This window comes from Lissotriton helveticus, chromosome 7 (assembly GCF_964261635.1).
Source record: "Lissotriton helveticus chromosome 7, aLisHel1.1, whole genome shotgun sequence".
Taxonomy (NCBI): Eukaryota; Metazoa; Chordata; class Amphibia; order Caudata; family Salamandridae; genus Lissotriton; species Lissotriton helveticus.
The window spans coordinates 713,850,457-713,874,070 of NC_136068.1; the positions used below are offsets into that span (position 1 = coordinate 713,850,457).

At 42.3% G+C, this 23,614-nt stretch overlaps 1 protein-coding gene across 2 annotated transcripts in view; it reads left to right on the plus strand.

Moving 5' to 3' along the window:
* Window positions 1-23,187, plus strand: part of DPYSL3 (dihydropyrimidinase like 3) — a 375,973-nt gene extending 352,786 nt beyond the window's left edge. For both annotated transcript variants that reach the window (XM_078653034.1, XM_078653035.1), the window contains exon 14: window positions 19,780-23,187. In XM_078653034.1, coding sequence (XP_078509160.1) covers window positions 19,780-19,871 — 92 coding nt within the window. In that variant the 3' untranslated portion in view covers window positions 19,872-23,187. The remainder of the gene's footprint in view (window positions 1-19,779) is intronic.
* Window positions 23,188-23,614: the final 427 nt, after the last annotated feature.

Consider the following 23,614-nt stretch of genomic DNA (forward strand, 5'->3'; position numbering starts at 1 on the left):
AGATGTGGCTTGGGGCTTGTTCAGTTTGAAATATTCGGAAATGCCAACTCTTAACTCATCCCTCAGTAACCTATCCCTAGTTACTGAGAGTGGGAAATACCATCTTGGAATACCCTGCTCCCTGTTTCCCCAGGAAAGGTTAATAGTCACTAGGCTGTGATCCGAAATCCTAATCGTGTGCATTTTTGCCGCCTGTAAGGAGCCTGACATGCATTGACTTACGAATATGTGATCTAGTCTAGAATAGGTCAAGTGGACATGTGAAAAAAATGAATAGTCTTTAATAGTGGGGTACAGTGATCGCCATGCATCTTTCATGCCCAAGGCCAGCATTTTCTGCTGAAGACCCTTGGGGAAGTTGCTGTTAACTGCTCTGTGTGGGTGTGTACTGTCCAACTCGGCATGCCACGTGAGGTTGAAATCCCCCATAAGCACCACAGGGCCCTCTGCAAAACCACTTATCTGATCTAGGACTGAGCTCAAAAACATCGCCTGTCTTGTGTTGGGCGCATAGATGGAGATGAGTGTGCAGAGTCTACCTCTTAGTTTCCCCTTCACCGTTATTATCCTGCCATCCCTGTCTGTCTTGATATCCACTGGTTGAAACTTAGCTGCATTATGAAATAAGAGTGCCAGCCCCCTCTGTTTGGAGTTAGCCGCTGACCTATTCATTAACGGATAGCTTCTACGACGGAGTCTAAGTCGACTTTTTAAGGTGCGTTTCCTGCAATGCTACAACATCGAACTGGTGATCGGCAAGATATTTCCAGACTTTTTGCCTTTTAAGGGGCAAATTCAATCCTTTCACTTTCCAGGAGGCTAAGGAAACTATTTTAAGAATATATGTCTCCCGTGTCTCTACAGTCTACTCCCCGTATTCCTTTCCCTCTGTCTCGTCCGCCTTGTCCCCATTCTCCCTGGTGCCCTCTCTGACTCTGGATGGAGTGCTTGTATTCTCTACGCGTCTGAAGTGCATAAAAATCGCCCCGAACCACCAGCAGGAAACCCCCCCAAAGGAAAAAATAAAATTGTTCCTGAAGAACTTTACGCTGCAGAGCCAACGGGCTCTGAACAAGTTTGAACTTGAATAAACACCATATGGTAACGAGCATCATGGTCATAGCCCGAAACCACGGTTGCCAGTTGCTTAATGTAGAGAATAGCCTCTATGGGTGGCATGGACCAGAGTCCACTGTGACAAAAACATTGTAAGGGTTGTGTAGAAATTCTTCTGACCCTCTCTCTTCGCACATATATCGACAGGATGCCACAACAGAGTCAAGGAGAGTTTCTCATCCCATCGAGAACAAGCATTTCCACGTTGCCTTCATCTTGGGGTAGGTTTGCCTTTGAAGAGTGTGCGCCACTGCCGTGCCTTTCCTTGCGTTGTCCCTGGTCCCGTCTTAAGACCCTGAACACAATCATCGGCTAGGATTGGGAGGCCCAGAATGCGTAGACCTTCTTCCACATCTGTGATGTGTCGTGATGTATTAATAAATTCAAAAGCAAGTCCAAAGGGAAAGGTCCATCTATAACGGATATTGTCTTCTCGCAGCTTCGTTATTATTGGTCGCAGTTGCTGTCTGCGTGCCAACGTGGAGGGGGCCAAATCCTGCTAAAGTGAAAATTTATATCCTTGAAAGGAGGTCACCTCTTTTTTTCGTACCACCTGTAGGATCGCCTCCTTCGTCGTGAAAGAGTGCACCTTGACTAGTACGGCCCGTGTGCGCATCCGATATCCCGTTGGTAGGTTTCCCACACGATGCACCCTGTCAATCTTGATGTTCAGCTGGCGTGGGCTCAATATCTCAGTGAAAAGGCCCTCTACTAAGGCTCCCAAGTCTGGTTCCTCTGCTCCTTCCTCAAAATCTCGGATTCAAATGTTCTCCCGTCGGGATCTATTTTCTAAGTCCTCCGTCTTCATAAGAAACTAGGGGAGTTGCGACTGGAGATCATGTTGTGTTTCCTGCAGCTTGGCCGCGCTTTCATCAAGTGCTTTTGTTTGGTCTTCCAGTTCTAGCACCCTGGATCCCGCAGCGTCTACATCTTGCTGGAGAGAAGAAATGCAGCCAGAGAGGTCCGACTTCAATTGGTCGAGAGAGGCCTGTATATCCTGCTTTATCTCCGCGCAAAGTTCTGTTTTAAAGTCTCGCAGTGCTGCCATTAGGTCATCTCTGGTAAGCGCCATTTGGGTAGATTGCTCCCCTTCGTCGTCTGCTGGGCCTTTCTCAGCTGTCGCAAAGTAGTTGGAGACCTTGTTTGATACTTTTTTTGGTGGCATAGGGGCTGCGACGCAAATCTGTCCCGTGAAGTGCGCAGCTCTCCTTCCAGCTCGTCGGTCCCTCGTGTAAAATGGAAGCAGGCAGAGACTTGCTATTGGGTTGCTGTGCACTTGACAGCAAAGCTTCCAGGAATCAGGACAGGACAGCCATCTTAAGGTCAGGCAGCCAGAATGTGCAGGTCCGGGCTGTGGGACGCTCCGCTGTTTCAACATGCAAATCTCTTGGTGTGGGTGAGGCTGTAGCAGGACTGAGTAGAGAAACGGTCCCATTACCAGTCTTTCGCGATGTGGAGACCCTTATATGAACACTGAAATCTCGCTCTGGGCGCCATTTTAAGATCAGGCATTGCCTTTGCTTGGCCCACCTGTAAGCATCTCAGCCATATTCTTCCCCCAGAACGGGACGCTGCTTGTGGGAACCCCTGGATTACCCCAGCTGACCATTATGATGTGCCCCGGGGCCTCAGTCTCCTCCTGCTCTCGTCGTCAGCATCGAGGAGATCCCTCGCTGCGTTGTCAATCACTGCGCGCCTTCTATCCCTGTTGACACCGGGGTACTCGGCATGAGCTCAGGAAACTAGCTCAGCCTCTCCAACTGGCGCTGTGGAGGTTGGAAAACTGCTCCAGTGCAGCCTCTGCGGGCCCATGCCGTTCTGGAATCCCGCTTGAGAAGCGGATGCGGTGCCATTTTGTCCCCGCTGCAGCGTCCGGCCTCTCAAATCAAATGCTGAACAACTATCGTTGTGCTGTAGAGAAGGTTTGCTCCAGGCTTCCCACTGCCACACGCCACCCTCATGATGTGTTCCCTTCAATTATAGCTCCTACACACAGAGGAATCTGTGTCCGTCAGGTCCGTGTCTCCGGAGCTGATGTGGATCACGTCCTCTCAGCCACTTTGCCTGGCCACGACCCCTGTAAGAAGATATTTTTAACCTATTGTGGACATTGAGGGCATTACGGCGACATTGTTATCAGGTTGCCTTCACTTGCATATTGCAGGCGCCATAGATTCATAGTTCCCATACCTGATAGAATGGCCATTCTAGATATATTGTCGTCCTCTTAGCCATTATTTTGGCCATCTCAGGCATAACGGTGTCAATCTCTGACTTATGGAGTCAACCCTTGGCTTCTAGAGGGCATAAGGTGTTTATGCCTGACATTTGGAAATTGCCATGCATGTATGATGCATGTGCTTGTGTTGCGTAACATGTAAGATGGATTCTGATCATATGACTAGGTTATTTGTATAGTGCTGATTATGCCTTGTTGGGGGTGTTCAAGTGCATGCTCACTTGTGTAGCATGCTACACTCTATGGGTGTCTGGTTGAAATTGTGTTGTCTTTGCTTTGAATCTATGTGGGAAGTAGATCACTGCTGTATATGATGATCCCTGAGGTGCAGTTGTCATGTTATGGTACACACGTACTTGATGAAAATGACAAGCTGGTATTTGGGCTCAAACACGTGGACGTACACAATAAGAAAAGCTAATGTTTCAGAGATAGTAATATTAAAAAATGTACAAGCTTTTGTTTGGGGGACTCCAGTGTATTTATATATAGGAAAAGCTTGCATGTGAAGGGTCTTGATGGCTTGCTACACTTGCTTACTTGCTCTCTGCCATTTGCAAAGTGATTCAAAGTGGAGTGTACTTTATTTTTCTGTTTTCTCTTGCTTTGAACCACTACTTATGAATTTAATAGAAAGCATAAGGAATTGAAAAAAAACATTATGACCCTAAATCTAAATAAACACAAAAAACATTATGACCCTAAATCTAAATAAACACTGAAGTTTACCTGTTATGGTGTGTTACCTGCATACCTCCTCTCCAATGCACTGTTCACAACTTTGCACATGGCTTCACACGTGACATCATACATGGTAATAGAAATGTTATCATCAAAGACACTACTGGAAATACTGCATGTGATTACATTAATTGTGTAATTATAACCAGTGATATTACATAGACCTCAAACCTTGCAGTCCAAACAGATGTTTTTGCAAAGAAAGTATAGGCATAATGGCCACTAGTAACATAAATCATTATTGAACAAGCAGCCATGAAACCGCAATAAACAGATGAGGATTATATATACAGATGAAATGTTGGCATATCAGTCATTTGTATTATATTTATATTTAGAAGAAAGAGTGTGGTACCAGACCATTACAAAACGTACCTATTGCAGCAGGGTCAATACTGATTTACACATCGCTGGGTCTAATCTGGAGTGGCATGTTGGGCAAAGGAACAAATGGTTGGAAATCTACCCTGGGCGATTGCCAGTGGTTAGACTTTTTGCAAGCATCCTCCCATCATCTTTTGTGTGTTTTGATGTACCACCCGAAATGGACAAAGGCTTGCCCAGGCGTGGGTCGCTTGCTCACTGTGGCAACGGAACCAAGCTACAAGTGACTGAAATGCACCAAACAGAAACATCGGTCTTGATTTGCTTATATTCCAGGTCAGAGAGGATCTGAGTTGGCAGTGGGGCTGGATTTTTCCCATTGGAACATAGCCCAGACCGATTGGCCTTTTCTTGGGTCTAATCTGAGGTGGCAGGGGCAAAAGCGCCATGGGTTGAAATGCTACCCAAGCAATTGTCAGTGTTTAGACTGGTTCCAAGCATCCTCCTATCACCTTTTGTGTGTTTGAGGTACCTCCCTAAGTGGCGATAGATATGACCAGACGTGGGTCCCTTGCTCACTGTGATACTGGAACCAAGCTACACCCAAATGAAGAGCCCCAGTCAGGGTGAAGCGGGTCTTGGGTTGCTTGTGCTCAGGTTCAGAGAGGACCTGGCTTGGCAGTTCGGACTGTACTTTTCCTGCTGGAGCAGGGTCTGTAGTGTAGCTCCTATTTTCCCAATAGGCTCTGCGCATTGGAATAGTACCTACAGCAGTAAAGGCCTAGGCCAGACGTTAACTAGGTCTACTACTGTCGATACTAGACTTAATTTTTGGGTTTGCCAGCTAAGCTCAGAGTTCGCTAGAAACTTTCTCGAATGTTCAAGGAAGGATTAACTCCCCTGATTAGACAAGAAGGGATTTAGTTTCTGACAACCATAGAACATGACAACTTTGCTCTCCCCTAATCAAGAGTCAATCTCAAGAGTCGTGTGAGCACAAGGCAATTATTTTACTCAGTCAGTACGTGCATTCTTAGTCTCATCAGAATGTAGAGAAAAGGAAGAGACGGGCGTGTTCAATAAAAGGTGTTATTTATTGATCAGTCTCTTTTCTCGTACAAGAGAAATGGATCGATATTATTGCAATACTTATAGTTAAGTAAAGTGCATACATTAGAAGCAATAGTATAAAATAATACTGTAAAAACATTGATATGGTTTCTGAGCCATACGATGTTTAAAATGATTAAAATATATTTACATACACATATACATTTGACTAAACGTACTCAACTGGTGTTTCTAAATACGCCTACCCCGTGTACCTGACCTAAGTCTAATGCGTGGGCGGGAATAGAAAGTTACAGCTTAAGTTAAGTTTGTTTTTGCCAAGTGAATAACTAAAGAATTCTCTGTGAGGGTTTATTCAGTTCTGTACCTGGAAGTTAGGATGAATGAGGAATGGTATCTCTTTCTCTGCTCTCGATATTCCAGGCTGCCTGCGAGGGCTGCCCGAAAGCGCCGGTGCTGGGTCTCTCGGTAGGAGATAGCAGCGCGTCTCTCAGCGCGTCAGGAAGGCGGGGCTGCTGCCAGCGGGGTCTGCTTCTGCTCTCGGCTTCGGCAAGTATGGCTGCTCCGTCTTGTCACCACGCGTGTGTTTGCATAGGGCAAGGTCGGCAATATTTATACCTTAAAGGTGCCGAGATTGACGTAAGGATGGACATAGGTACGTCAATAAAGATGTCATACGACTTGCTCGTTAGCACATTCTTTTGCAAAAGTTCTCTGTGAAATCAAAACAATGGCCGCACGGATTTTCCAGGTTGTCATAGGTTTGATTTGTTATGAGAACGTCGTATGCCTTATCAGGGGCTGGAGGAATGTCGCTTGTCTAATTAGATCTCAAGCGTTATGACCTAATCAGATAACACGTTCCTGTGCCGTAGTGTGACTGCGTCAGATAACAGTATCTGCATCATGGGGGTTTTCTTGCCTCATGGGCTGACTGTTAGTTAACTAGCTAGGTAGTTTAACCAGATTAGGGTCAGGAATAGGGGGATCGATTCAGAACCTATAGAAATACACGACACCCACTCCACGCTAACTATGGTCATATCTACTAATCTATGCATAGTATAACATAGTACAACATACTATAGAGTATAGTGTATACCTTACCACCCCAAAATACATAAATGCATTTCGAAATTTTCAAATATACTGAAAAATTGCAGTCATATATATTGTATGCACTTAAGCTATGAATTAAATGCAAAAGTAAACACGCATTGTAATGCATTATTGCTTTTTGGTATATGAGAAATACACATGAAATGGCTCTTAATATAGCTATACAGAAAGGAAGGTCGAGACCATTTCATCACATAATAAAATATTTGTGAACATACCAGCGGGCAGCTAAAGTCTATATAAAGTATCTAAAATAGAAATCTTAGTTCTCTAGGAATAGTTTCTTACTCTAAGCAGAAGATCAGTGTCCCGGGGAAAAAATATATAGAAAAAATATTTTAAGGTCTTGCTGAAAAAAGTTGCTGTCCGTGAACTGGATTGTAATTGTTCATGTGACTTTATTTTTTAAAAGTTGAAGGCCGAATTCAGGGAACGCCGTGTGCGAGTTTACTCAAAAGTCTCTATTTCTGTTCCGGAGAGAACATCATATCATTCAGGCTTTCGAAAAAACTGTCAACAGCTTCATGGGAAAGTTCCACTAAGTCGGAAATAGGGGTAACCATGCATTCATGCGCATGATTGTCTCCATTGACATTCTGATTTGCATTGCTGACAGAAGGTCGTACCTGTTCGATGCTGTTTTCATCTTGAACCTCACTACTCTTCAATCGTAGTGGTGAAGATTCCAGGAATGCCGTCATCAGAATTGGCAGCCTTTGAGGGCAGCACAGTGCGTGAACCTTGGTAGGAACCAACAGTGTATCTGCATCCACTGGCGCATCTGATTGTAGCGTCAGACAGGTGTCTAACACGCATTCTTCTCCGCATAGCAGACACCTTAGTACAGGTAAAACACACCTTTGCCACATTGGTCGAAATGATAGAAACCAAGTCATGTTTAGGTCTCTAAGCCGGGAGAGTCCCAGGATTTTTGATATCCGGTCCCGGTATCCAATGGCTAGGATCGTATCTTCCATTGTCGCGAGAGTTTGATCTGTGACATGGGTTGCCATAACGAAAAATAAGGACTAGGAATAGGATTCCTGCAATTAGTCCCAGGATCAGGGGAAGTCCGCCAAAAATCGAATGGACGAAATCTGGAAAAATACCCAGTATGGCTTTGAATGGTGTTAATGCCATCGAAAATACTGTCTTAAATACCTTTGAGACCCCAGTGGTATCAGAAATATTTAAGATTTCGCTCAGGATTTCCGCGAAATGTACGGGGGAATTAGTCGATAATAATGTATGTATCTCTGCAGTCGTCCTTGCGACTTGTAGATCATATGTTTCTTTTGATGACGTGAGCCTTGTAGGCGTCTGTAGAAGCACTGTTTTCATTCTGCTTAAAGTATCTATTCGAATAGAAGTAATTTTCAAACCGGGCCATGCCCTTGCCTCCCTGTCTGGTAAGGAGCTGGGGAACAAAGAACGTCCACAGCACTTGACCTTCGCCGTCGTGGTGACGAGATAAGGAGTCCCGGGCATAAGACTACAACATCTGCGGTCTACAATAAGAATGTAACTCCCATTATAGAGTCTTTGAAAGAATGGTTCTATTTCAGTTGCAGGTGCGCCTTGCTGGTGACATGAAAGGTTGTATGAATTCCCTTCACAGGCTCCGTGCAAACTAATTCCGTTACACAGAAGCGTGCCGCTTAGTGACATAGCACAATTGTTGCCACTAAGAAACACTTTCTGTCCTTTATTACTGACACATGCATGTGAATAGGGCAGGTTCCAAGTTGTTTTAAGGTACCCCTTTCCCAATTTCTCGTACATGCCAGCCTGTATATATTTTTGGCAGTATTGAAACCTGAAGGTTGAGATTGGAATATTTATGATTCCGTGGATTATCCATTCACTGACAGGTCGTTCTGACATTGTCATCGGTAATCTTTCTAGTTTTTCAATGCTCAAGATTGTATAATCAGCACCCTTCTGCGCCATACCGATTTGTCTATCAGTAAGGTTAAAGATTTGGAATAGTGACGTTGTGTTGATTAAACGCCAAGGCACATAGCCTGAACGCAGATTTTGTAACGTCCAGCCAAGCTGTACAATAGAGCGCAATTGTGACTGACCATGTTGTAATAACAGTAAGTCTTGCGATAATATATCGATTGCTGAAGACACAATGCTGTCCAATGAAAAAATTCTGGAGGACAGAGTCATTAACCCATTGTCCACTACAGAAAGTGATTTTTCCAAATTAATACGATCAATTTCACGTATTCTCTCTGCTGTTTCAATTTGAGTAACCTTCCAGGCCTCATTGTATGCTGCATATACAGAGGCTGCTATGAAACGCTTTTGACGCTGTTTGCGTGGTCCCAGTATGAAATCACGCAAGTCAGCACCATCAGTAAGTAAAGTTAGGTGTTGCTTAATTTCAGGCAGTGTGGAAGTTTGTAGCCATTGAAGGCATAATTTGCCCACACTGTAGGTTGTTATTATCCCTGGGTGATGTCTTTGGGGATATCTAGGGTCTGGCCTGGTCATTTTGAAACCCTGTGTTTTATTCAGGAATCTATCTTGACAGTGATTTGTATCTGTGGGCCAGATCAACCATTGTTTCCAATCAGGATGTGTTCTGTTTTGGTTAAGTATATGGTTTATGTCTATTTCTTCATCTGTTTCAGAGCTATTGCTAAACATTGTTGGCTTTGGAATAGACGGGTTATTTAAATCTTTGATTTTGGCTAAGCCAAGACAGGTGGTTTGTTGAACAGTGTCATTTAAAAATATCATTTGTTCTGGGATCATGCAGGCTCTAAACAAAGCTTCTATACCCTGTACTTGCCATTCTTTTGTACCCCAAACACTTTTCAAATCAACATTTTTGTCCCAATAATCAAATCCAAATGTATTCATTTTTTCAAAGAATGAATCTGAATATATCAATTTTGTGTTGGTTATCATGGTTTTCATCCCTGTCTTGTTTGACAATTTGTAATAAAATGTTTCAGCATTAGTTATGTTAAAACCTGAAAAATATGAATATTTGTCATAAACGGTTCTAGAGCTCCCTTTTGGAGGTGTAGCACAATGTTCCCATTGATTATAATTTAAAACATTTCTAGGTTGTGCAGATTTATGCAAGAAATGGTTACCATAATGGTTATAGCAATACATACTATCATAATTTGTAGAACCTTGCAAATAATCATGTTTTGTAAATTTAGCAGACATTACTAAGTCAGACATCATATTGTTTATACTTTCAAAGTCCCAATCATCAGCAAATGAGTTTGGTTTTGCAAAATCACTCAAGGAGATCTTGATTTGGTGTGGATATTTCAGGATCTCGACCGGACCATAAATTTCATAGTCAGTGTTGTCCCAGGCTACCCCACCAGGTATTGGAATTGCTGTGAAGTTGGCTGAAGAAAGTTCTGAAGAAAGTTCTCGTTTCTCGACGTGTGAAGATGTGTGTGGTTTGAGGACCAAGTTGATGTTCTGACTTGCTGTGTCCATTTTAGCATATTTTCCCTCAATGAAGCGTCCCAAGGTAAATACCATGATGAGCCAAAGTATGAGGATAAATGCACCAAAACCCACCCAAAATTCAATCCATGGAGTAACCAGATATGTTTCTTTCAGTTGTTTCAAAAGTTCCTTAGCTTTGTCTTTAAAGGATTTTGATGATGGCTGTGTCTTTTGTTCGCTGAAACCTTCAGAGGAATCATCGAAGTTGATGAAGTAACCAGATGCAGTTCTGTCAATTGTTCCAATTGGTTCAGGATTTTTGTTTCTTGCAATTTCACTTGGAACTTCATTGTAGATTGGTGTGTCTCTGCTAAATGTCTTTATTTGGGTTTTCAGAGGTCTGAGTTCTATTGCATTGTTGCATAGTCCTTGTTGTTCTTCTTTAGGTGTTTCGAATGTGATGAGCCTCTTTGTTAGGACCTCTGTACTGGTAGCAAACCTTGGTGTTCTGCTACTTATTGGGAGTCCACTTGGCCTACTGTTTGTTATCGGCCACATGTTGTGGTTTTACCAGGTCGATGGATACAACTCGGTTCTCCTTTTTTCCAGCAAGTGGCGGTAGTACAACTGATCTTGTCCCGTTGACAGACAAGACAGGAACTGCTTTTCTGTAAGAAGGCCCAAATTCCTTCTTTACCGCGATCTTCTCCCTGACTAGATCCCCGACTTTTGGAATCCAGACAGGTCTTGCTGGGACAGGTGGTGATTCTTCAGTGGTTGTTGGCTGTTGTTTCAACTGTATGTTGCTCAGGTCTTTTCTTGTTTTGTTTAAGTCCTGCAAAATAGCCAAACGGTCTTTGACATCAAAGGTTTTTTCTATTACCACTGAAGTCTGACTATCAAGGTCAGAGATCAACATCCTAGTTCCGAATAATAATTCGTACGGACTGAATCCCTTCAGAGAATTTCTTGGCAAGTTATTTAGACTACGTTGGACACTTTTTAGATGTTTGACCCACCCAGCTCCCGAACCTAATGTCCTTTCCATTATAGATTGCTTTCTGCCTTGGTTTTTTCTTTACACCATCCCATACCCTCAGGAAGGAAGTGAGAAGATTCCCGCTGGGCTGTGCTCATTTGGCCATTCTTTCCCCCCCCAGGCTGGATTGCCTGAGAGAAAAAAAAAAAAAATGGTCGAACGTAGCATGCTCTTAGCGTATATGCCATTTAGACTCGCAAATCTTGTATAACAGTCCGGACGTCAGCCGAGTGCTGTGGATCTACATTATAAGTGGAACTAGCCTGTGTATGTTAATCGCAAGCCATTCTTTTTGTTGGTAATATTATCTGCCTTGATACGACGAGGTATTAAACTGCTTCTCTCCCCACTGCGATCTCTGTTGCAGTTTGGGCAGTTTTTTACAAACATGGTGTAGTGCAGGCTCATGCCTGGCCACCAGTACCGTGATTGTAATTCTTCCAGAGAATCTTTTAATTTAAGGTGTCTGAGACCCTCGCCCATGTGTGCGTCTGCGATTAACAAGTGTCTCCTGTCCATGTTTGGAATCACTCTATCCCCCACTCCAGGGATTCGAGCAAAAGGGACGGAGTTTGCATCGATTATGTATGTATAATTGAGTGGATAGTTGATCGGTAACGCTGAGCAGTCGCCTTTTGATGACGTTTTCACCGCCAGCATTGTTTCACCGTCAATGTATTTTAATGTACGCTTTTTTCGATCTACGGGAGCCGATTTAGTGGCTGCCGCTGCGGCTGTTTCAGCCAATGAATTCCCTACAACGTGAACGCCATCACGTTGATGACTCAGTGAGTGAGTCACGTGAGTCTTTGGTAGTTCTTTTTTTAAAAGAGCTACTTGTTCCCAGAGAAGTCTCGGCTTTATTGGTGCATCTGTGTCATCTTTGTAACCGTTCTGAATCCATGTCTGCAAATCCTTGTTATATGCTTTGACGCAGAAATATGAATCTGACACTATAAGCGTCGGGAATTCGCGATCCGCATTATCTAGCGCCATTTTCAAAGCTATTATTTCAGTTTGTAGTTCTGAATTAGTTTCTACTGAGTGTGATTTTGTTAATAGAGGTTTTAATATACCTCCGCGCCACACTTCTTTTGTGATCTCACATGTGGGATTGTATGCATGTTCTCCCCAAACGGAGGGTTGAGCATGTCCGTCTGTATAGATTACACAGGCGTAATGTCGTAGAGGCAGAATGTCGATTGGCAGAGGATACATCTTTTCATATTTTAGATTTTTTAATTCTTCTAGTTCTTAAAAGACTGTCAACCAGGCAATACTTGATAATTCATATCCTCCGTACTGGATTTTCAGATGGGCAATTCTGGATTTTTTGAAGTTGAATTTGTAACCCTCTGCAGCGAAACCAAGTATTATGGTGTTCACTCTTTTCAAGTGAGTCTCCAAGTCATCATCTGTTAAGTAAATGTCATCGACATACGATAATGCTTCATCATCATATAGTTGTAGTAATTCTGTTACTCTTGCTGAGAATACCCCCGGGCTGTTCTTGTACCCCTGGGCTAACCGACAGAATTGTTTTTGAGTGCCATTTACTGAGAAAGCTGTTAAATATCTGCTCTCTGGTGCTATGTTTTGACAAAAGAATCCATTGGAGATGTCCAAGGTTGTTTTGTATTTTTTGCGCACTATGTTATTCATTAGTGCAGCACTGTGTGAGTTTTGCACTGCAAAAGTTTTGCAACATGTGTTAAGGTGTCGGTAATCCAAAACTAGACTGTATGAATTGTCTGGTTTGGAGACCGGAAACAAAGGATTGTTCATTTGTGAGGTGCAAGTTTCAATCACCCCCTGGTATTCTAGCTGATCTAATATTTCATTTACTTGTTTTTTAGCTTCTTGCTTAATTGGGTACTGCCTTTGTGCAGTTGGTTGTGATTTTAGCTGGATTTTGTGAGGAGGAGAGTCCTCATCCCATCCTACATGATTTTTGTATAAAGCAGGTGCTAAGGCCACTGCCCACGTTCTAGCAAGTGTGTATTTTTTATGAATCGGTATTTGATTCGAGAAGGCAGGCATAATTACTTCTTCGCCATGAGGGCACTCCCTGACAAACTCTGGTGGCCAGTCTTTTTCAGCTAGAAGGATGTCATAGCCCTTGGATAGGTTATCCCAAAATAGTCCCCTTATTTTCCTAGTCTTATCTCCCTCTATACGTAATGTTATCTCGTATATTTTGTGGGGCTTGCTAACTCTGGTATCTGCAGTTTCCACTTGAAGGTATTCATTCGTGTCCACTGTCTCCAGATGATTCATAAGGACTTTGCGAGCTATGCTCACCTCTGCTGCGCTGTCTAGCATTGTCTGAGCCCACTCTCCGTTTTTCAGTTGTGTCCTCAGTATTCTCGGCATTGTTAACTACCTTGATACTGGCTACCTTCTTTTTTGGAAATTGTGATTTCTTTTTCAGTTGAGCAGGTTCCTTGTCTTTGGACTTGGCGTGCTCTTCTGATCGTCCTCTTCTTTCCGATTTCTGCGAGGAATTCTGAAAAGATTGAGAGGGACGTGTATCAATGTCTTGATATCTATCAGGTTTTTTAATATTATCCCTATTTCTAAGGTTATATCTATTCCCAGAGGGGTCACTCTGGGGTGACCTTTGTCTCGGGTTTGGAGATTTCTCTCTTCGCCTAGGAGACCTTCCTCTGGACTGGAATTTCTTTTCTTTAGGATTGGATTGTTTATTTCCATCCCAGTTCTTTTTTGGTGAATTATTATTATTATTAAAAAACTTTTTTTCTGGACTTGTAGTCAGTTGCGGTTTTACCGGTATTCCACCTAGACTATCTCTGCCTAGTTCTTCATAGGATTTTTCTATGATTCTGGCAATTTCAGCTGGTTGGTCTGCTATATATGTCTCTTTTAACCTCTGGCGGATCGCCACGTTTGCTGCTTCACCCTTTATGTTGGCTAGTAATATAGCCGAAACCTGTTTGAAGTCTTTTAGTAATTTCATACCAAGAGTTAAAGCAGGTTCTGGACCGTATTCATCTTGAATTTGTTTTAGCACATCTGGTATTACCGAAATGGATGGAACACCGTGCGTTTTTGTGTAGATGGAAGCAAAGACTGTACCCCAAGTGTCACAGTCCTCAATGTGTGGTGCGATTCCCATTGGGAGACATATTGTCAGAATCCTGTGTTTTTCCAGCGGGGTGGTGTCAGGAAACACCGCCTCTATTTGGGTAATTTTCTGTGCCAACCAGAATGGTATCTGTTCCCGTTTAGCTGGAATTTTACCTAGGCAGGATTGGATGTTCTGTGGTGTAATTTTATTTGTGTTCCCCTGGTGAGGGGTCAGCTGTGGAAGTTTAATCGCTGGCTGAATTGTTGAAGTCCGCATTACATACTGAACTAATTGTCTGTGAATTTTTAGTAGTTGTTTTAGCTGTATTAACAGCTCTGCTGCAGGCATTCTTTCGATGTCTGGATGTGGTGTGTATCCGGCTAAGACCGGCCACGTTGCTCCTGGTCTTCCTAAAGGACCGAGCCTTGTAATGTGATTGTTATGTATTAGGGCGCCATCAAATAAGAGCAAATGCTCTTGGAATTTGAGTGGTACTTCCACCTCCTCGAAAGGAGTGTACGTTTCAGGAGGTTCCTCTACTTTGTAATAGTGGAAGTACTTTGTTACAGCATTTGCTGCTGGAAAATGTATCCATGTATAGTATACCTCTGTCTGCCGATATTCGTGTGCCTCAATTACGAATATGACTGTGCCACCTCTAGGTGTCAGTCCATTTTCTATAAGTTTTAAGGTTATAGATCTCCTTTTAATGACCGGAATGAGTATTATATCCGCGTCTGCTGCTTGCATGGTAGCATCAGCATCTGCTATTTCAGTAGCTAATCTAATTGCCTCTCTTTCTCCATCACTGTCTCCCATTTTACTGACAGGATGGTATTATTTTTATTTGCAGATCAGGTTTCTTATGGAAACAGAGATTAGATGCACAATATTCTGGAACTGTTTTATCCTTCAACGTTGACTAGACCAAAAACCATACATAGGAGTTCCCTCCTGCGAGGTTTTGGAGGATATTATAACCTTTCACCCACTCCAGATGTCTTTGGAGTATTTGGGAAAAGGGGTCTGAGTGAGAAAGCACGACTGAGTTACTCTAAATGTCTTACGTTAGTTTTATCGCCCTTTCCAAACGCGTTGGGCGCCATGTAGTGTAGCTCCTATTTTCCCAATAGGCTCTGCTCATTGGAATAGTACCTACAGCAGTAAAGGCCTAGGCCAGACGTTAACTAGGTCTACTACTGTTGATACTAGACTTAATTTTTGGGTTTGCCAGCTAAGCTCAGAGTTCGCTAGAAACTTTCTCGAATGTTCAAGGAAGGATTAACTCCCCTGATTAGACAAGAAGGGATTTAGTTTCTGACAACCATAGAACATGACAACTTTGCTCTCCCCTAATCAAGAGTCAATCTCAAGAGTCGTGTGAGCACAAGGCAATTATTTTACTCAGTCAGTACGTGCATTCTTAGTCTCATCAGAATGTAGAGAAAAGGAAGAGACGGGCGTGTTCAATAAAAGGTGTTATTTATTGATCAGTCTCTTTTCTCGTACAAGAGAAATGGATCGATATTATTGCAATACTTATAGTTAAGTAAAGTGCATACATTAGAAGCAATAGTATAAAATAATACTGTAAAAACATTGATATGGTTTCTGAGCCATACGATGTTTAAAATGATTAAAATATATTTACATACACATATACATTTGACTAAACGTACTCAACTGGTGTTTCTAAATACGCCTACCCCGTGTACCTGACCTAAGTCTAATGCGTGGGCGGGAATAGAAAGTTACAGCTTAAGTTAAGTTTGTTTTTGCCAAGTGAATAACTAAAGAATTCTCTGTGAGGGTTTATTCAGTTCTGTACCTGGAAGTTAGGATGAATGAGGAATGGTATCTCTTTCTCTGCTCTCGATATTCCAGGCTGCCTGCGAGGGCTGCCCGAAAGCGCCGGTGCTGGGTCTCTCGGTAGGAGATAGCAGCGCGTCTCTCAGCGCGTCAGGAAGGCGGGGCTGCTGCCAGCGGGGTCTGCTTCTGCTCTCGGCTTCGGCAAGTATGGCTGCTCCGTCTTGTCACCACGCGTGTGTTTGCATAGGGCAAGGTCGGCAATATTTATACCTTAAAGGTGCCGAGATTGACGTAAGGATGGACATAGGTACGTCAATAAAGATGTTATACGACTTGCTCGTTAGCACATTCTTTTGCAAAAGTTCTCTGTGAAATCAAAACAATGGCCGCACGGATTTTCCAGGTTGTCATAGGTTTGATTTGTTATGAGAACGTCGTATGCCTTATCAGGGGCTGGAGGAATGTCGCTTGTCTAATTAGATCTCAAGCGTTATGACCTAATCAGATAACACGTTCCTGTGCCGTAGTGTGACTGCGTCAGATAACGGTATCTGCATCATGGGGGTTTTCTTGCCTCATGGGCTGACTGTTAGTTAACTAGCTAGGTAGTTTAACCAGATTAGGGTCAGGAATAGGGGGATCGATTCAGAACCTATAGAAATACACGACAGGTCAAGATTGATTTGCATATGACTCAGTCTAGTCTGAGCTGGCATTGTAGGCAAAATAACCAAGGGTTAGAATGCTAGCCCGAGTGATTGCTAGTGGTTAGACTTACGGCAAGCATCCTCCCATCACATTTTGTGTGTTTGATATGGCAAGTACAACCCAGTCAACATTTGACTTCCAGTGTTAGCGATCACAAGCAGTCACAGCTTCTCAGAGAGTTTAATGTGGGGGTATAACAAACTCAACACTCAACAGGTACTGAACACATATTAGCTTGATTGTCGGTTCTAGTGCTTATATTTATAAAACTTGATTTACGGTACTTTAATGCACCATAAATAAACTCAATACTACACACTATAAAAGGTAAAATACTCAGTCTCTGGTGTAAAGTCCTTTCTTTTGTTGAGCATGACCCCTCTGCTTCCTCTTGCACCTCTCTTAGTGAGGAGGTATGCTGGTGTTAGTCACAGGCACTCTCCTCCGTTAGGCAGTATTTTTTATTCAATCTGTTAGTGCTGAAAGCTTATCAAATATATGAGTCCACAGTAGGTCTTGATCCGGCCTCATACACTTCATTTATGGTCCTCTCTTTTGGGGGAAAATATGCCAGACGCAAGTTCGCCAGCCTGCAACGCCTGTCTCACAAGTGATGCAGGGCCCCAAGGTTTCGGGTAAAGTATAAATGATGTAGTTCCATCGTTTTTTAATCTTTTTAAGGATACCTCATGTCTTATTCCAACACTTAACTATAAAGTCCCTTTAACCTGTTTTTTTTCTTTTTAGCGAACCTTTGGTGTTTTGCAGCAAATTTCTAGATTTTCTTAATGTAACTTAATGTCTTAGAAATTAACCTAACTATAGCATCACTTTAACCTTTCTTACTATCAGTGATTTTTGAAAAATCATATTGTAAACTGGACCAACAGACAACCCTTAGCATGCAGCCAAGCCCAGTTGGACAAAACCTTCAGCTGTGCACAGTGGGGGTTGGCCACAGCACCTAGCCTTCAGCTAGGCCCTACACCCAACCCCCACGCCTAGCCAACCCCTACTACACATAGACTTCCCATTTGTATACTCAACACACTTTGGGGTATATTATCAAGGGGTTTTATCTCCGCTTTTTTGGCTTTAAAAGCCAAGAAAGCGGAGATAAAATTATCTCCCTATTACCAAGCTGTCGCTAACACCGTTAGCGACAGCTAATAGGAGATAGCGACCATCATGGGCCCCACTTTGCATGTCAGTGATATTTATCACTAATGATATGCAAAGTGGGCGTGCCAAGATGTTAGCGACTGGAAACAGTCGCTAACATCGCTATCTCCTATTACCAACTTTTGGAGATATTTGCGCTAAGGGCGAATATCTCCAAAAGCTAACACCTGCCCTGAGCAGTTCTTAGCCATGTTATCCAATGGGAGGTGGATAACATGGCTAAGAGCATTTGCTCGATAATGCATGAATATCGCTGACTTTTCAGCGATATTCATGCATTGCGGGCGTTTTTTATCGCATTTGCGATAAACCTTGCTAATAGCAAGGTTTATCTGCGATAAAAATCGCCGATCTGCGGCGATAATTTTTGTCTCTAAACAAGTTAGAGACAAAAATGATCGCTAGTTGTTGATAATATACCCCTTTGTCTTCTCCCTTTTATTTAAATTGTATTTTTTTTTTCCGGGTACCTTGATACTCCTGTAGTACCTGCTTGCAAGCCTCCACCCGATTGTACTGTGTGGCAGTGCAAGCATTATTGGTGAAGCTCATACTGTGCCACAATACTTTGGTGTGAAACTTGAGCAGCGGCTCCCATCAGAGTATCGCAGAACATCAGAGGGATGAGCTGGCTTCTGCAAGAGTACCACTGTACCTGATTTTTGTTTCATCACTAGGGCGTCCATCTTGGGCCCGCCATTCCCCACCCCAACAAGTGCTTGGAGGTCAGAGTGCCAATACTCTGCCCTCTTATGTCCGTTTTGAAAAACGTTTTCAAGACATGGAGATCGAGTCTTGAGTCCTCTAATGGTTACCTCAACATATTTCTGGAGCTGTTGGGGCTTGGCCAATCAGATCATGCGGTACTATTATACAATCTCAGATACTGCTGTACCCCAGTGACTGATTGGAGAAAATCTCCCTAACTGCACAGGTAGAGTATTTCATAAATGTTTGGTAACACGGGAGCCCTGCGGGACACCTGCTGTATATAACTGTCTAGATATCACTAACTTTTCAGGACATTAAACTCTTCATGACCAACCGAGTACCTTTTTGACTGCAAATTTTGCAAAAACTGTTGAACTGATCACACTAAATAACGAAAAGCATTCTTTCTGAGGTAAGTAAAAACTTTCTGGCAAATTTTGTGTAATTCCATTCAGCCATTTTTTTCCGTATTGGAGAGCAAAGTGTTTTTTATGGGAATAAACATGGGATATCAATGTTTTGTGACTCACCCCCTTTTTTCTTCACCTCCTCGTGATGTATCAGTTGGAAACTTTCCATGAAGGAGTCGAAGTGTGTGAACTTTGTTTGGAAAGTTTCATGCAGATTCATCAAGGGGCATCAAAGTTATGATGTACTATCCTTTTGATTTCATGCAATATACAGCTAAGCAGGCTTATCATTGAAAAGAATAATTATAATTACAAAAGGGATGTTTTAACAGTTTATCTTTTTCCTTCTTATACCTTTGATGACGTAATGACTGTGATGGTAGTAGTACAGAAGTTTTTTTCTCTATGTAAAATTGTATAGAGGACGTATGCTAGCAATCACTGCAACAACTGCCTTATTTGTGCATCATACTGTATGTAAAATAATAGTATTGATTTTATGCATGAGGTTATCAATCAAGCCTTAAACAGTCACTAACTTATCACTAATGTTGTCAATTAAGGTACCATGTATCATGTACATCTAGGTATAGATTTATGGCTCACCATAAGTGATGAAATGCAGTGACTTATTATTATTTGATTTTGTCTTTTTGTTCTGTTCTTCTATAATACTAAGCAGTTACTGATATAAGCAGCTAAAGTTTGTTTTTAAGAGTCTTCTTAGAAAACCTTTTTCGTACTTAAAAAATAACTGACTCCTTTTTTCACTTCTGATCTTTTCCTTCTTCAGGTAACCAGGGAGACGACAGCGGAGCGAGGGTAGCTAGCCGGCGAATTGTAATTCCCCCTGGTGGCAGATCCAATATAACATCCCTGAGCTAAACATACCAGAGTGGGCTGAAGGGTGGGGGGAAAAGGGCAGGGTATTGGTGATAGAACCACATTGGTGCAATGGTATTTAAGAAGGAAAAAAACAAAAAAAAAGAAAAGAAGTTCAGTGTGAAGAATCAACAAGCCTCAAGCCTTATCTGTCACAAATACAGTTTGCTACCTAGCTTTAAGGATGTTGTTTTTTGTTTTTTAATGCATAGCCTTAATTTTTCTTTGCACAATTGGTTCTGGTGCATGCTGGGTTACTCCAGCATATCCTGAGGCCAGGGACTGCCCATTAACCTCTGTTTGCCGATTCTACGGGGCACCAGAGCTCTGTCTACTAATTTGTCCGTCTGATTGGCCGGCTGCCACTCCTCTCTTTGTTCTGTCTGTGGCTGGGTTCTCCTGCGGTGAAGCCCAGTAGTGAAGTGCTCCAGTATGTGAGAGTGTCAATGTAGATGGCCCCGTAACCTGTCTCGCAATCACTACCTTCCAAGTCATCAAGGGTCTCCATAGTCACACAGAAGCTGATTTCCGACCACTTAGGTGTTTGTGTTGACGAGGTGTCCAAAGACCTCTCACGTCTACTCCCCCCCACTTTAGTAGTCCACTATTTCTACTGATGCTGAGATCTTGAGACATACCTCGACGAGATGACTTCCAAAGAGTACTCCCTGACGCCCTGTTTTCTGGGGGCCTGTGCTTTGTGTGTCATTTTATAGTCTTCCTGCAGTGCAAAGTCATCAGCACTTGGTGGTGTCAAAGTGCATACATGTAAACTCTTCTATTAAATCTAAGAACACATGTCTATAATTTGCTTATGAGCAACACTTTGACTATGCTATTTCTAATGCACATTCCTATTTTACTTTTTTTCTTTTCTTACCATCCCATTTTCCGTCCCGTAGTCACCCTGCCAATCACAATCACTCTAGAAACTAGCTCTAGGTTTCAAATGTGGACCGGTCTATACTTAGACTGAGAGATTCCCCAAATGGGCAATGCCCTCAAAGCACTGGTAGGGCAGTGGCAAAGCCATTAGTTACTCTTTGTAATAACATCCATGCCCCTCCCCCACACTGGCCGCCGTCTGGATAATCAAAGTTAGCAACTTTTATTGGCTTCTGAAGCAAAGTCATTGTTGGAGGAAAAGAGGAATATGTTTTATGAACATGCAGGGAAGTCGATCGATGAAAACTATCCACCTGTACAACTTCTTAAAAAATATTTTATTTATTCTACTGACCTAACTCTGAAACTATTAGGCCAAAAAGACAGATAAGCTGACCATATACAATACATTCCAGCATGGTGCGAAATTAACGTCTTGATATGACTGACCATCTCCACCCTTTCATACATTTCCTCACAATTATATATTATGAAGTTTTCATTTTCATACCACTAACATTCTTGGATCAACCACTTGTTTCATTTACTCGATGGACACGATCAAGAAGCACCAGGGCATGTAGTTCTAAACCCAAGTCATTAAATCCTCTCCTCAAGTTAACGTTTCTGTTTCTAAGTCCTGCATTATAATGGTTTTGCGTGTTTGCAGTTGAGACAAGCATTCAATCAGAATAAGAAATGAACCTCCTTCTCACTGATACCTTTGTTATCGAAGTGGGCATTGAGGTGTGGAGGACACTACTCCTGATTAGGTACAGTTGTGGTATTGTCATTTCTCGACAGTCCCAAACAAACCTAAAAGAATTCTTAGGAATAAAGAGCATAGTGCTCACACAAAATAAACACAGCAGCATTCAGTTGACCTGGATATGCAAGCAAGAAACAACGTAACTAAATTTGTTCTGAAGAAATAAGAAACTTGCTGAATTTAGCATGGTTCTCAATTTGCTAAGTTTGGGAATGAGGCACTACTTCTCCTGGAGTTCTCACAACTGGGTTTCAATTTCACTTTGCTTGAACATACAAAGGTATTAAACCTAAAATCAAGAGGTTCTTACCGCTGTTAAGAATATCTCCGGGTTGTGTAACAATATCCCATCTCTGTGCCAGAATACTCTATCTCTAGGGTGTAATATCTGCTATGCAAGCCTATCCCAACAATACGTCTGCATATGCCATCATTGTCTTTCTGCGAGAAATGTGTCACAATGTGCCCCTTTCCCTAACTGTGCCAAACTATTCCATCATGGGTACAGAATGTTATTATTATTACACCATCACAGATGCAACCTATTGAAATTACACCAGGATTTGCCATAATTCTGCTGGAAAACTGCCACAATTCCCCCCATTGTGCCAAAATATGAAACCTAAACCCTGTGTCTTTACAATATATTTGAAGTCTGTTTTCTGTATCTATTGGCAGAGGCATTTTCTTGATCATTGGCGCAGTGACAGGTCAATCTGTAGAAAATCATGGCTTGGCATGACTTACATGACACTTCAGCTCATAAAAAGTCAATTTGATTAGCAGACCTTCAGCTTGCCCACTTAGTGATTTTATTATAAGGGCATATAACAGTATTATACAGGGGCTTTTTGTGCTGCTGCGGCATTGGGATCCCATGTGTAGTGGAAAAAAGCAAGCCACAGCATCTTAAAGTTATTCACTGGAGATCTTGGGTTGTGAGGAGAAGGCATAATTTAAGACCATGGGGACAGCACCCTCTTCTGTCATTTTGCCACACTATTCTGCAAGGTTCTATCAAGTGGAGTGTCTTGAATTGCATGGTATGTGAAAGGAACGTTCTCAATTAGCCCTTGAATGAAAAGATTAAGGATTCCTCCAGTTGTCTTCCTGTTAAAACACCTCGGGAGGGTTTGGAAAACAATCAATGGCCTAGTCTTTTACTAATATTTTGAAAATCCCTTACAATGCGGGTCAAGACAGGAATATCTTGAGAACCCAGACACCGCTCGTGCAGCTTGATCTCTCCTTCCACATCCATTCAGGTTTCTCCACCTAAAATCCCTTTGGCAAAATCCAGAAACCCTCACAAACCCAGCAGCCTGCTCAAGCCATTTGAGACATCTGTGCTCCTGCATTCCAAAATCCCTCTTGTTTTACCATCGTTTTTTGTCAAAATACATTTTTTGAAAAGCTATTGGTGCATTTTAAAGACAGAGTAGGCCACACTATCTCTAAACAGCCTGATGCCTTCCACTGTGCCAGTCCTCCTAGCTGTACGATGGGCCCTATTAGAAACGGTTTGTGGAAAGTAAAGCTTGAAGAAACCTATGTATGTCATGACAACTTTGTTGGAGTGTGTTTGGGGGACGGGTTTGGGTGTGGGAAGTCAACTTCTTAATGTTACCTGTTACAGTACTTGGTTATTAAAACATTGTCCAACAACTTGTTGCCTGATTTTATTTGCATGTATTGCACTGGAGCCTCAAGAAAAATTGTAGTCCCTTCTTGGAAATCTTGCTATAGTAGATAACAGTCCTGTCATGACTCTGACCACCACATTAAATGCTTTGGCCAATGGAATTATTCTACAATTCAAGACCAAATAATCTTTCAGGCTGACTAAATTATGGAGCAAGAATAGGGACAATGCAGCACATTCTGTCACAGTATTATTCTGCAATTTTAAAACACATGGCTACTATTTTGGCAAACATTTCAGCATATTAGTAGTTGTTAAGGAAATAAGTAAAGAAATCAGCAACTGTAAGGTAACTAGTTAACCCCCTGCAAAGGGCCTGCCTCTGCGTTACGCTAATAAGAAGCTTGGTTTAATAGGTTTTGATCCATCTAAAATAAAAACATGTTGATT